Source organism: Galeopterus variegatus, unplaced genomic scaffold (genome assembly GCF_000696425.1).
Source record: "Galeopterus variegatus unplaced genomic scaffold, G_variegatus-3.0.2 Scaffold2502, whole genome shotgun sequence".
NCBI lineage: Eukaryota > Metazoa > Chordata > Mammalia > Dermoptera > Cynocephalidae > Galeopterus > Galeopterus variegatus.
Genome location: NW_007728613.1, coordinates 69,093 through 84,534, shown reverse-complemented (window position 1 = coordinate 84,534; position 15,442 = coordinate 69,093). Strand labels below are relative to the sequence as shown.

The following is a 15,442-nucleotide window of genomic DNA, read 5'->3' as shown; positions in this document are numbered from 1 at the left end:
TCTCATTTATTATATCTTTAAAGTTTTCTTCTTTTCTTTCTCTCTTCTTCTCGTAATCCCATGATGCATGTGTTGTATGAAGGTACTTCAAAAAAATTAATAAAAAAAAGAATTACAAGATAATATGAATCTTTATATAAAATTTCTGAAATACCCTCATACCTTTTATAATCATCCCACAGTTCTTGGATATTCTGTTCCATTGTTTTCAATCTATTTTCTCTTTCCATGTCAGCTTTGGAATTTTCTATTGACATATCTTCAAACACACTGATTCTTTCCTCTGCCACGTTCAGTCTATTGACATGCCCATCAAAGGCATTCTTCATTTGTTACAGTGTTTTTATTTCTAGCATTTCTTTTGATTCTTTCTTAGTAATTCCACCTCTCTGATTACATTACACATGCACCTTGCATGTTGTCCACTTTTTCCAGTATAGCCCTTAGTTTATTAATCATATTGAATTCCCTGCCTAATAATTTGAACATTTCTACCATGTATGAATCTGGTTCAGATTCTTACTCTGTCACTTCAAACTATGTTTTTTGCCTTTTAGTATGCCTTGTAATTTTTTTGTTGACAACCTGACATGATATACTAGGTAGAGAAACTTAAGTAAACAGACCTTTACTGTGAGGTTTTACATTTTTCTGGCTAGAGGTTAGTCTGTATTTACTGTTTGAAACCATATACTACTAAACATGAGGCAGTAACTCAGTCCCCTTGCATCCCTATCAATGGTGATTGAAGAGCAGAACCCCAGGAGAACACTGAAAGTATTTGGAGGCCACATAAAGTCATATTTTCCTTTTGCTTATGCATTTCACACACTAGTTTTAATGATCTAAATACCTAATAAAGTGAATGAAGTGTTTCTGGTATCCAGAGGTGTCCACTCAGAGACTCTAAGTCAGCACCAGTGACCTTCCTTCAATGTTGCAGGCACCTGGAGTCTCTGAACAGATGCAGGAGAGGAACATCAGGAAAAGCTACTAATCAGTTTTTTTTTTAAACTTTGCCTGGACTGTCTAGATACAGGAATATTTCTGAAGCAGCTAGTCTCTAACAGTTATACTATTCTGAAATGTAACTATTAACACTCATATTTTCTATTACCTCTTCATATCTGTTGTTGAATGTTTTCTTTTAAAATAATCTTTGTTCTAAATAAATGCTGAGGAGTTGCTTCATTCAAAAATTAAAAAAAATAAAAAAACCTAAACTTTGTGGGATAATATTATAATATTTGTATTCAGATGGCATCATTATTTTGTTCCATGCTTTGATTTTATTTGGCAAATTATCTTCAAGTTTCTTCTGTCCTACATTAAAAGCAGTTGTTTTGATTTTAATAAAACCTTTGAATATAATATAAACTTCATTATAATTTAATATCTTTATGTGTATGTTTTTTGCATTTATATTGCTTTTATAATAAAAATCATGATTAAAAATTGCTTCTTTATAATATATGAGGTTACTTCAAAAAAGTTAATGGAAAAAATAGAATTGAAAGATTATATAAATTATTTCAAAGCTTTTGAAGTACCTTTATATAATGTTAACCATTATTATATTATTAGGCCTGTGTTTAACCAAAATTTAGAATGTCAAAAGAGAAGTTGCCAAATTCATCCAGCAATCAATATTTTTAAAGTTTATTTCAAATACTAAATTATTACTGTGACATGAATTGGCTTTTCGGTAAAAATTTGTTTAGTGAAATTTAAAATTAAAAAGAAATGAAATTAAAGTTAATTATTTTTCAAGGATATTACCAACAATCCTTTTTCAAAGTAATAGATGCTTAAAAGTTATTAAAAATAAGTCTTTTTTCTGAGGGTTATGATAAAAAAAAGCAACCTCAGAATACAATGGATATTATTTCCATTGGAAGCCCTTAATAGGTTTCATTAATCTCATTAACCATATTGAAAAGCAGCATTATACGCAGTTCTTAAATAATCCTCCTGATTTTTCCTTGGGTCACTGTGGCTCACAGAAACGCTGACATAACATATAATTATTTACTTTAATACATTGTTGGCATTATAAATACATGTTACTATTGAAACAACCTAAAAACTTGTTTAAAAGTTTCTTTGAATTAAGTAGTGAGTTAGCAAAGTTGTCCAGAATTAATTTGGGCTAGTGGAAGGGTCAAATAATGGGATAACATATGTGACGGTAATTGGAGAGTTTAATGCTTATGATAGGGAGGAGGTATCATAGTGGGATTTGGGGAAGAAGAGTGAGAAAATGGAAAAAAATGTATTCAGCAAGATCATATAGGATTGATTAAAGATGAAAAAGGCTGAACACAGTGAGAAAAAATGATCTGCAGAAACAATTAGAATAGATACATTAATAAATAAAATACATGTATGCTAAAGTTTGGGGGAGGGAGAGAGATTATTAGGGCCATAGTTTCATGTACTTTCATTTTCTGAACTGATTTTGCCAAAAAAAAGTGTTACAAAATTAATATAATAAAGCCATTTATTTTTAAATCATTGTCATGAAAACCAGAATTTATGCAACAAGTAGAGTTCACTTTAGTTAGATTCTGTAGAGTTAACCTGTTATCAACAAGTTGAACACTTGACATCTTTTTATTTTTAATTTTTAAGAAATGGGAAAAAATATTATGAATTTGAGAACTAAGTATCCACCAAATCCTTGAACAGAGATTCCTTGGGATGAGATCTTATTTGTAGGACTGGCAATAGTCAACTGAGCAAAATTCCTTTCGTATTGAATCTGAGCTTATTTCATTAACTGAAGAATCAATATAAAAAGTGATTTTTGCTAAGGAAATATCTACTTTTCCAAAATGTTCAATTTGATTATAATGACAAAGTCTCACATTTCAGGTTTGCAAACTTTGGACACGTTTTCCAGTTTTTCCTTGGTCTATGATCTTTTGGATTTATTTTTGTTTTGTTTAACTTCCATTAACAGTTGGATTTCTGACTTGATTTTGGACTTTTTGTAAAGGTGGACTTTGGCAGCATGCTTAATTTCTAGCTGTGGAATATTTGGTGATTCTTGGCAGTATTTCTTGAGTATCAATTTAATATCATCATATGTATTAAAATGAGTGGTATTATTCTCTCCTTTTGATAGCATAAATGTTGAATATATTTTGTAGGATAAATTATCTGTAGATAAATTATAACACTAAGAAAAAAGTAAGAAAGTAAGATTTTTCAGTAGGAGGAAATGTCATTGGGAAAAAAAACACTGTTGCAATAGAAGAAAATTACTATCCATGTGTTTTCTTTTCTCTCGGTCTTATTTTTCCCATGTTAAAGAAAAGGTTTTATAAATGACTGTTGGAGTATATTACAATCCATATATGTGTGTGTGTGTGTGTGTGTGTGTGTGTGTGTGTGTGTGTGTGTGTGTATATACATACACACACATATATATATGTATATATGTGAGTGTGTGTATATATATGTATGTGTATATATATTATATATCATATATATATATATAGTTTCAGCATCTAAGGAAATAACTATAAAATTTAGATGCAAAAAGAGAGTATAGAAAAATATCTTTTCAGCTTTACCTTTTTTCCTTGTTTAAATACAGATTTTTTGAAGAGCATTAAAGAAATGACATTTGTGGTTTTGCTTCGAATTGCTTTTACTGTTAAAAAATGTTATCGCTTAGCATGGGTGTTGGTTTCTTAGCTAATTCTATTTCTATTTTACTTTTTGTTTGTTGCATCTGTTAGACCTTGCATTTTAAAAATGGCTGGCTATTTATGTTAGTTAATCCAGGAAGACTTCTTATATGTCAAAATGTTAAATACTTCCTGCACATTACTTAGGCTTCTGAAATGATTTGTATAATTTCATATCCATTTATTGTGAGGATCCTTTTTTCCTCCGTTAATACAACCTTAATCTAACAGAGACAAAGTTCTGTAGCAATGAAAAATTCTAGTTTTGGGGGCCGGCCCGGTGGCGCACTGGATAAGTGCGCCGTTTGGGAAGCGCGGCGGCGCTCCTGCCGGAGGGTTCGGATCCCACATACAGACCGGTTCCCGCTCACTGGCTGAGTGAGGCGCGGGAGCAACACCGAGGGTTGCGATCCCGTTGCCGGTCCCCGGTCCGGTACGGGGGCAACACTGAGGGTTGCGATCCGTTGCCAGACACGGAAAAAGACAAAAGACAAGAAAAAAAAAAAAAAAAATTCTAGTTTTGTATCTCCTTCAGCTTTTTAAATGCTTAAGATGGTTACAGTTTTTAATCATGTCCAGTTTGATATGCAAAAAAATGGTACAACAAAAGTCAACAGAGACCCTATTAACAAAGAGAATATAATGTCCATTGATTCACTTTATAGCCCACAATGTCTATAGATAGAAAACACTACAGTGTATCCAACTGTCCCATAGCCAGAGACTTCACTTTCATTAATCAATCATCTGGATGCCCATATACCTCTAATGTGCAATCATAAAGGGTTGTTTTTTCTGATTATTATTTTTTAGGTGTACGTCATTGAAGAATCAGGGCTAAACATCCTGGTGTGGTCAGTGATTGGAAATAAAAGAACTAGATGGATGTATGGATATGTACCTATCTCTAGTCACAGTCCATTCAAGGTGGCATTTGAAGCTGATCTTAGTGGAGACGAGGACATCTTTATTGCCCTTGCAAAAAGGAAAAAAAAAAAAAAAAAAAAATTCTAGTTTTGTATCTCCTTCAGCTTTTTAAATGCTTAAGATGGTTACAGTTTTTAATCATGTCCAGTTTGATATGCAAAAAAATGGTACAACAAAAGTCAACAGAGACCCTATTAACAAAGAGAATATAATGTCCATTGATTCACTTTATAGCCCACAATGTCTATAGATAGAAAACACTACAGTGTATCCAACTGTCCCATAGCCAGAGACTTCACTTTCATTAATCAATCATCTGGATGCCCATATACCTCTAATGTGCAATCATAAAGGGTTGTTTTTTCTGATTATTATTTTTTAGGTGTACGTCATTGAAGAATCAGGGCTAAACATCCTGGTGTGGTCAGTGATTGGAAATAAAAGAACTAGATGGATGTATGGATATGTACCTATCTCTAGTCACAGTCCATTCAAGGTGGCATTTGAAGCTGATCTTAGTGGAGACGAGGACATCTTTATTGCCCTTGATGACATCTCTTTCACTCCTGAGTGTGTGTCTGGAGGTAAGTGATTTCTTCAGAAAACAGAAATGAGTTTTGTTTTTAATATCTAAGTACAAAAGAATTGGACATTTCTGAGGAATTACATTTATTTCCAAGTCCAGTCCTACTCATACATTGAAGAATAACAGCATGTAGAATAAGAGCTAAAGTTTTTCTGCCCTTGAACTTTGCCATGAAATGATCAAATCCTCTAGGCAACAAAATAACTTTGCACTAAAGTTGTTTTAGAAACCCTGAGGAAGTTTAGTTCCATTAATATAGCTTTAATGTCTACTTTCTTTGTTCCCAAATGTTCACAATAACTGCCCAAGGTAAAGGCCCCACTGGCCACGTATGATCTTCCAGACTGACCTCTCTACCGATATTATCCTTTCCCCTTGCCTGGGCCATTGCCCTTCTCCTAACTGTTTCTACTGTGTGATCCAGAATGCTCGCTCTATTTCAAAAAGAGCAAAAGTTCTGTCATGAACCCTTTTACTAAAAATATCACCTTATAACAAGAAATCTGAATTTCTGCTGCTTAAGATGCTTCCACTTACGTGGGACTGTTTGTTCTCTTATAAAGTCTTCAGTTTTGAAATATTGGATAGTAGGGTCAATGTCTTTCTAGCTACTCAATGCCTCTTTTAAAATTTTGTTCTTACAGCCCTATTCAAAAGGTTATTTTTCTGTGAGGCCACCTCTGGGTTCATATTCTTCTCATGGTTTCCCTCTGGATCCTAAATCCTGGGCAATCTCAACTTCCAGGTGAAACAGCCTGTGTAAAATACTGACCTCTGATCCCAAGCACCTTCATAAATGTTCTTCCTCAGTATCCCCACTCTCAGGATTACATTCTGGACCTGTCATCCCCTCTGAAAACTCAGGGTTGAAAATCTCACATAATCATTACACCTTCTATTTCTTGATTACTCCTCCTGAACCTGTTTTTCAGTAACATTGATATGAAAAAAGAACATTTTAGATTCCCAGGGTGACATCTTGTAAATGAGACAAACGCAATACAATAAAGCAACTCCAGCAATTCTGAGTCAGCAGAGAAATGCACTTGTTTTTATAGAGCCTATTTTCTTTAGCCATGTGAGTTTCCAAGGGTGGAAGGTGTTTTCTGTTTTTCTTCTATCATTTGAAATAAGTAGACTCACATTTGTCTCTGTGATGAAGAAACATTTTGCAGGTCTGGTAGGACATTGATACTTTAAAACTTTATGAGAAGTTGTAAAGTATTTGAAACAACAGTGAGTGTGGAATTATAATCTGGTTGAAAATACTGTGCATACATACACAGGTTTGTCAGGAGTCTAAAAAGAGGGAAAACACCATTAGACACAACTGGGGTGAGGGTAGGAATCAGATGATCTCCATATAGGAATTGGGTAATATACTGGGTTGAATAGTGTCTCCCCCAAAGTTTGTATCCTTCCCAGGACCTCAGAATGTGACCTTATTTGGAAATAAGGTCTTTACATATGAAAATAAGATGTAAGTTAAGATGAGGTCATATCAGAGTAGGGTGCACCCTTGATCTAATAAGACTGGTGTCCTTATGGAGAAGAGACATGTAAACAAACACATAGAGAGAACACCATATGATGAAGGAGGCAGAGACTGAAGTGATGCATCCACGAGCCAAGGAATGCCAAGGATGGCCAGTAAAACCAGTGCAGAAAGAAAGGCATGGACCACGTTCTCCTCTAGAGCCTTCTGAGGAGCATGGCCCTGCCAACACCTTGCATTCAGACTTATGGACTCTACAACTACTGTAGAATAAATGTCTGTTGTTTTAAGCCATCCAGTTTGTAGTAATTTGTTATGGCAGACCTGGGAAACCAGTACAGCTGGGAAAATTGAGATCTACTTTATAATTAAGAAGTGGGTTCAAATGTTCATTACACTAAGTCTGCAACATACACACTGACAGAGGGATGAGCCTCGGGTTCAGTGGAGCTACCTGCCTCCCATATGGATAGTAGAATAAAAACTAAGGCTATAGTTCAAGGCAAAGGATGATCACACTTACGTAGCATTTTGAATCGAGAATATTGTTAACGAAAATTTACTCCTAAGTAAGGGTATTTGTACTTTTTGATCCAGTTGATAAGATAAGCCTCAAAAGTCTCTTGCTTATAACTAACCATTAGGAAATGCTTTAATTTTTTAAATTAATTTTTCAGTGACTGTATCTTTTCTAAATATCTGCTTGGAACCCAGTTACTTTGTTTTTTACTCCTTCATTTCCTTACTCTCAATACAGGTTAGTGAGTAAGTTCTGTAGATTTTGCTTTCTTTTCTATTTTACTGCCCAAACTCTAGTTCAAGGTCTTTTAATCATTAGAATCCCTGTAATGGACACATAACTGATTTATCTAGTTTATTAACCCCCCACACATACACATATAAACTCCATGTTAGTCTTCTAGTCCCAATTATATCATAAGTTCCAGAAAGGTGGACCTCTCATCTTTCTCACTTGTGTTGATAACAGAAGGAATATCTTACTGAAAGCAACAAAATCTGACTTGGGCTAACTTAAGCAAAAATAATAATAATAAATTTATTGGAAGGATATTAGACAGCTCCAAAATTCAAAAGAAAGGCTGAGAATCCAAGCCAGAAAAGTAAGAAGGAAGCAAGTGAGGTGGACGATATCACAGGGTGAAACTGGCTGATACCCCCGCTTTTGAATTCTCCTTTCTGAAGCTGGGCTGTCTACTCTCTTGCCATCATTCAAAATAATCTCCAATCGCCCCTGCATTACTTCCTCAAAATTAAAAGTCCTGGTGGGAAGCAGACATTAACCGATCTTAAGTCCACATTTCAAAGTTTTATTATTACTCTCTCCTACCTAATTTCCACATCACAAAATACCCTATAAGATATACCGTAGGAGAACTGTAAACTTAAGCCTAAGAGTATGTGAAACAGAGTACAGCTTCATGTGGGGAGGATTAAAGATAAGTTCTTGAAGAAGTTGGCTATTTTGCTTCTCATTTTGTCAAAATCAAGCTTGACAAGTCTGCAACATTTAGGCCAAATTATAACACTGACCAGCAACAATAAATCCTCTATACCTTAATGGTGTATGGTGGAGAGAGACCAAATAAAAAGGAAATTAATGAAAATACATAAACTCATACAAGTTATAAAGAAGAAGAAAAATGCTACGATGCTCACAGATGCCTGCTAATAAGCTTCCTATCCTTTGGTAAGACTCCTATCATATCTATCTGTCTCTGTCTGTACAATAATTCCTTTAAATGAGACTTCTTGCCTTTTGCTACTCTTGCCTCATGACCTCTCATCTCCATGACTTTAGTCCTGCTGCTTCTCCGTCTGGGAACACACTGCCCTTTATCTCCTCTTGCGTAAACCCTTCAATATCAAGGGCAAAGCAAAAGCCAACTTTGTCAAGAACTTATCTTTAATCCTCCTCACATGAAGCCATACTCTGATTCACATTTTCTTAGCCTTCAGTTTACAGTTCTCCTATGGTATATCTTATAGAGTATGTTGTGATGTTTATATTTTGTTTCCTGTCACTTTTAGTTTCTCTACATCAGAAAATCCTCATTGTTGTTATCCTGATTTTTTAGAATTTAGTAAGAATGAGTGATCTTTAACTTTAAGGTTGATTGAGAAAAATATAAAATAAATTTCAAGTCAGTATATCATATAGAGCAGATATTCCTTCTATTGTATATTATCGTAGTTTTAGAGAAATTATTTAAAACATGATTTTAATGCAAGAATCATTTTTTTATCATTTCGATTCAGTTAGTGATTCATAAGGCCTCATTTAAAAATGAATACTGATGAATGTATAAAAAGCTGAAAGAAAATGATTATCAGTCAATCCTGATTCACTTATTGGATCATAGACTATTATAAGACTTTAAATCTATTATTGTGGTTCATGAAGTTCTTACTGTTTGTCAAAGGACAGGGTCATTTCTTTTACTCTTAGAAGGGATATTAGATTCGAAGGCAAAACACTAGAGCCAGAAAATGGCATTAAAAGCTAATACCAGGCAGGCTCAAGAAAGCAAAACCTGCATTCCATGCTTGACAACCTTTGGAGGAGCTTGCCTGTTATACTAGGAGGTGGTTCTTTCTAGGTTTCCTGCTGATCATCAGGCTGGAAGGAATTTTGTTGAATTACGGGGAAAAAATCCAAATGACAACCATGGAAAAATCATTCCCAGTGTGAACTGTACTTCATTAGCCTGGATTTGACAAGTGTCTCATACTAAACCTGAAGATAAAACACAAATCACTGTCTCAACACTCTGTCTTAAAGATAAATATTTTATGTGAACAATATATTGACCATGTAAATATATGTAATATATACATTAATATATAAGTAATATAATGCATATGTAAAATAAAATATAATATGGTAGCTTAGTTATTTTTCTACCTTATGGAAACAATAATCAAATCCTAAATTCTTAGTCACTTTTGGAAATTATCATACCCTTTGCTGACTCTTATTTTTAATCAGAAATGCTCAGCATCCAACTGTTTTTACCAGGCCAAGTATGTCAGAGAGGTTCTGTGAGCTTTTCACAGCCAGGATCAATCTGGCCCTGTTTTGTTCTCTTGGGCTAATAGAATCTACTTTTATTACAATTTTCCTGATTCCCAGGAGCACATATGTTGTTTGCTGGAAAGCATCCAGACTTTATAAAAACAAGTTCGTTTGTTGCCTAAGAAATAGAATTACAATGTGACTCTGCTTTACTAAAAATTCTAAATATTAAGACAGATTTTTTTTTCAAGCAGAAAAATAAGTAACTTTAACAGAATGACCAATTTTTCTGATAGCACCTTATTTGCATGTTAAAACATTTTACCCAGAAAAGGCAGGTTACTCTTTGTGAAATAGTTGGAAATGGGAAAAAACAAAAACAACAAAATACTTTCTTGGCTCAGCAAAGAGTGAACGTGTGTATGTGTCTGAGTCTTTGAGTCTTCATTTTCACTAATATAAACTTGCTCAAAATAAAAAAACCTGAGGTTAGAGAAAGAACCAAGTTTTGATAAAAAAAAAAGGGGGGGGGCTCAAAGAAGGGACAAACCTATGGCTGGGTCTTTTCTGCCGGGTGGAAATGGTGATTGACCAATTTGGACGACAGTACAAGATTCAAAATATCCAGACCTTGCTTTTTGCCCTTCCTGCTCTTTCTGATTCTAATGCAACAAATGTAAAAATGCTGGCTAGGTTACTTCCTGTAGGTTTTCATATACATATATTCTGGCTTATATCTTCATATTTGAGCAGGCCTGGTCTGACCAACAATCTCCAAGAACACATCTTATTTAATAGGACAAGATAACCCAACACAATTTAATATAACCATTTTAAATTGTTTCTGTTAGGAAAGCTAATACTAATTAGTCTTTACAAACTAAGTGTTTTTTTTTTAAATAATGATGCAATCACACACCATGCTCCAAACTTTAGTTTAAGCCACTTATGCATATTCCTCAAAATTTACTTTTCAGTTAAACATGGCTATATTTGACTTTGTCATTGGTGCCAATGCTATCTCAGCCTGTCACCGTCCTGTTTGCTTGGATCACAGAGGTAGTTGAGACATTCTGCCTGGATGGTCTCTGATAAGCTACCATAGAATAGTATTTGACTTCTGAATGGTCTTCTCCACTGCTCTCCTCATTGAATGACTTTTCTCTCATTTGACCCTCCTAAAACAATTAGAATGGGTGTTCTCAAAGTGCATATGAAATTGAAACCTATTCCCTCATAGACAGATTGCCTAAAACTCCTAGATTTTCTTCAATGGCATATATTTGGGCTGTGTGATGGATGGATAGATTCTCACTCTCCATTCTCAAACCTTCTATACCAAGAGTAAGATCTACCAATTGACTGATGCCAAAACACCTCTTCATAATTTCTGTAAGTGAAAGCTTTTCCACCAAAGTACAATGCTTGTCATGTTTGAAATATTAATTATCTCATCTGTAATTTTAGAGTTTTATGAGGGATAACATGAGCATAGATGTGCCTGAATCAGCAGTGGGTTTGTTGATACCAACTAAGAATAATAGACTTAACCCATAAGACATTGGAGAACCATTTTGTGTGTTCTTTGAGAAATGTGTGCTGGAAGTGATGTGAAGAATGAACTAAAAGACGAATGTATTTAATAATATTGGCCCTAAAGTAAGAAGTCAAGAGTTCAGGATTTGAGGAATTCTTTAGCTATTAAATAAAGTTGCAATAAATATGGGCTAGAGCTATCAGTGAACAACAGCATTAAACTAAGCCAAGTACATAACCTGGTCCAACCCTGCACATAATCAAGGCCACACTAACACAGATATGTTCGACCTGGAACTCTAGCACCATCTGGAAATGATAAACAGGAATGAATCTGTAATCCACTGGGGTCTCTCTGGGTTCCAGGCCTCGTGACAAGAAAGAAATGACCAGCAACTACCCTAACATTGCATATTTTTATGTATTTTCCCACCTTCACAGAAGTCTTAGATTATTTGGTGTAATATGAAGACAGAAAATTTATCATTCATGTAATTTCAGTCCTTTGCAGTGGTATCACTATTTTTGTTAAGAAGGAATCCTCTATATTTGTGGCAAATACTGATATTGAATAAAAGTGATGGCTCTTTTGGGGCCCCTTAATGCATTCTGTTTCTTCAGCTCTTGATTTTCTTTCAAGTCGGCAGCCTCTGAATATACTGGGAGAAAGAGAGAACTCTGATAATAGGGTTTTCACTTCACTATCGCCATCTCATGTTTTCTCTTGCTTAGTGGCTCCTGGATACTGCCCAGCTCTCTCCTTCAGTCTTTCTATTACTAGTGAATAGCTTTATGGTTTCAAATAACCTGCGTGTGGGTGTGCATATGCATGCACACATATTTGCACACATGCACATATATATAGAGAGAAATGCATATGTAAGTCCGCATAAGTATGCTTATATAAATTTCAAATTTCTGTCAACTCTTTCCTATATTTATTTTAGCTTTAGCCTTGGCTAGTTGCAGCTTTTCACTTTGAAAATAATGATCACTTTCTATTTGGCATCTGTTCTCAGATACTTATCAGCCTCCACACTGGATCTAACGTCTGTAAACTTTTCAGTTTCCTTCACTTTTATCTCTCCTGTCAGGCTTTTGACTTTTTGCTCATGCAGAGCCTCTGACAAGCCAAACAAGCCCTCCTGACTCATCACGTCCTCCTCATGCTGTCTGCATTTCTCCACGTGTGCTCGGACCCTTCTTTTTTTCTTTACTCAAAACAGAGGCTACGTCCCATCTTTCCAGGAGTATTTAAGCTATTACATGTATAAAAATGAATTTAGAAGCTGAAAATATTTCTCTTGTGGCTCCCCATTACAGATGACTATTTTTTAAATGGAAAAATAAATTAATATTTGTGTACTTTATGAAGTACTCTTATGAAAATATACACATAAAATTATAATTCAAAATAACCTCAAACCAAGAGTTCTTAGGAATGGCCACTAAAACATTACAATCTTCTCCTCCTCCTCTCTCCTCATAGTTTTTTTGTGATCCTTAGGAATATTGTTAATAAAATACCTGCCAGAGGCAAATGATTGCCAGTTTGTAACAGATGCATTATATTTTACAATACGCACTTTTGCCATCTATGTCACCAAGTATGGCAATATTTGACAGCCACTTAATTTCTGCTCTTTAAAACTCAACTTCCACGTGCATATCATTTTTCTTTCAAAACAAACTATTAATTTTGCTTTCACTAAACATATTAATCGTAAAGATAAAAATCCATCAGGTTATCCTTAGGCACTTTAGGCTTTTACTGAATTTGTATGAAATTCGTAAGAACTTGAATTTCACTATAAATTATCAGTATGAAATTATTTTTATTGCTATATAAACATATTTTTACTGCTGTCCAAACATAAGTGTACAATGAAACTTATCCTGTGGGAGTACAAAAATACATCCATAATGTCAGGAATTGGAGCTGTCTGCACAGCACACAACAAAGTGGAATCAGAGCAATATCTTGGTTACTGAGAATGTTTAACTTAGTTAACAGGGCCAGTTCCTAAGCCCCTTATCCCAGGTGGGTTTTTTTTCCTTAAATATTTCACTGTCCCCCCTTCTAAGATCTATTAGAAAACAAAGTGGACAGCTTTATTCTTACACATTTATATACAACATTTTTTCTATTTTACAGCAGTTTTAGGTTCATCCAAAATTAAGTGGAAAGTACAGTGAGTTCCCATATACCCCCCACCCACGCACAACCTCCCCCACTATTCATGCCTGCAAGAGTGATACATTTGTTACAATCCATTAGATTACCTTACACTGACATATCATTATCACCCGAAGCCCATAGTACACATTAGGGTTCACTTTTTGTGTTGAAAGTTGTATGGATTTTGACAAATGTACCCACCATTATGGTATCATACAGAACAGTTTCACTGCTCTAAATATCTCCTGTGTGTCACCTCTTCATTCTTCCTCACCCTATTCCCTACCCCCTAAATCTTAGCAGCCACTGATCTTTTTACTGTCTCCATATTCTTGCCTTTTCCTGAAAGTCGTATAGTTGGAATCATACAGTATGAAGTCTTTTCAGGTTGGCTTCTTTCACTAAGTAGTATATGTTTAAGGTAGAGCTGAGATTTTTCGGATTATAAAGAGAGAACAGTTAATATTGTACCTATTTTACAGAGTTAAATGAGAGACTTCACCTTTAATAGGTAACTCCATGGGTGACACCTAAGAATAAATCTATTAAAATTAAAATTTTAAGAAAACGTTCTAAACTGTAGCCATGCTGCTTAAGAAGTGTATACACTAGAGTACATTCAAGTCAAAAGATAAACATAGGACATGATCCAGGAGTTTTCATCTTATTTGAATACCTGAAGGAAGTCATTTCTATTGCAAAAGCATAGATACATTATGTAGTAGAATACAGAAATTTGTATTAGGATAAAACACGAGACTTAAAAGAAATGTTGAGCTAATGAAGAATTGCTTCTGGCTAAGAGCCTCCCTAGATTCCCCTTAGGAGTGCAAATTCATGTTCTTCCTGCATCAAAAATATTTCAGTGGAAAATTTGAGAAACAATACAGAGGGGATTTAATTTAAAGCAAAATACGCTTTGATGGTTGGATAGTGTTGTAAGTTGGGTTCCCTGAGAAGCCAACTCTGAGGCAAATTCCCATGAAGAAAGTTCATTGGAAATTCTCTCAGGAACCTCCCCTTTAAAGGAGTAAAGGAAGTAGAACTGGGCAGAGTGGTGGGGTCTGTTTGAGCTGTGATGCAGGTGCAGCAGAGCCTCAGCAGATGCTGTGGGGAGCTCTTGAGCTGCACTGGCCCTTCAGAGATGTCCCACATTGAGGTATTGGGCCTGGGCCATTTTATCCCTAATTCACCAGTCAGTGAATGGAGCTGTTCCTGGGAAGGTATATAACTTTGGGGGGCAATTCCTGGAGCTGGGCTCAACAATGGGTTGTCAACTGTTAACCTCCCAACAGCTGGGGCAAGGGACACCTTGATGTTGATGAAAGAACCTGAGCAGTACAATACAGTATCCACCACAGGCTCACTGGTTTCCTTGCAAAGATCGGCCTAGAATGACTGAGTTCTGAGTACCATTTGATAAAAACAATTATGGAATTTAATGTAATTTCTACCTTCAAATAAAGGAGAGATTTTTATTTTTGCATATCTACTGTAATGAAGAAATATAAAGGAACTTATACACACACATACAAACACATTCTGAAAAGGGGCTGGGAAGCATAAGCAATCTGTTTTTCTTGGACTAGAGAAGATTTCCTCCTGTTTATTTATTTATTTTTTTTCCAGAAAAGCTTAGCTTAGCTAAGTAATAGGTATATTACTAAAGTTAGTTCTAGATTTTCATTACATGCAAAATGTTTATTAAACTTTTTCAGCCTTTGATAAGTTCATAAAGATAAATGTTTAATGCATTAAATATTTTAGAAAAAATAAAATTAAAGATGGCTATCCTTCCTTAAATGTGACATTAATCTGAAAAGAATGTGAAAAGAATGAAATTTATTTGGCCATGGTTATGCGTCAAAAAAAGCTATATATAAAGATGTAAAAATTTAAACTCAATTTACTTTCTAAGTTTGAATTTAGAATTTGTACCTTGGGGGGCCAGCCCAGTGGCGCACTGCTACAGTGCGCCGCTTGGGAAGCG

The 15,442-nt window shown here is 34.9% G+C and overlaps 1 protein-coding gene across 1 annotated transcript in view; it reads left to right on the top strand.

Moving 5' to 3' along the window:
* Positions 1-15,442, top strand: part of MALRD1 (MAM and LDL receptor class A domain containing 1) — a gene marked incomplete at its 3' end in the record, with an annotated part of 94,608 nt that overhangs the window by 60,330 nt on the left and 18,836 nt on the right. The window contains exon 3 of the mRNA XM_008582008.1: positions 5,005-5,206. Within this exon, the coding sequence (XP_008580230.1) occupies positions 5,005-5,206 (202 nt within the window). The remainder of the gene's footprint in view (positions 1-5,004; positions 5,207-15,442) is intronic.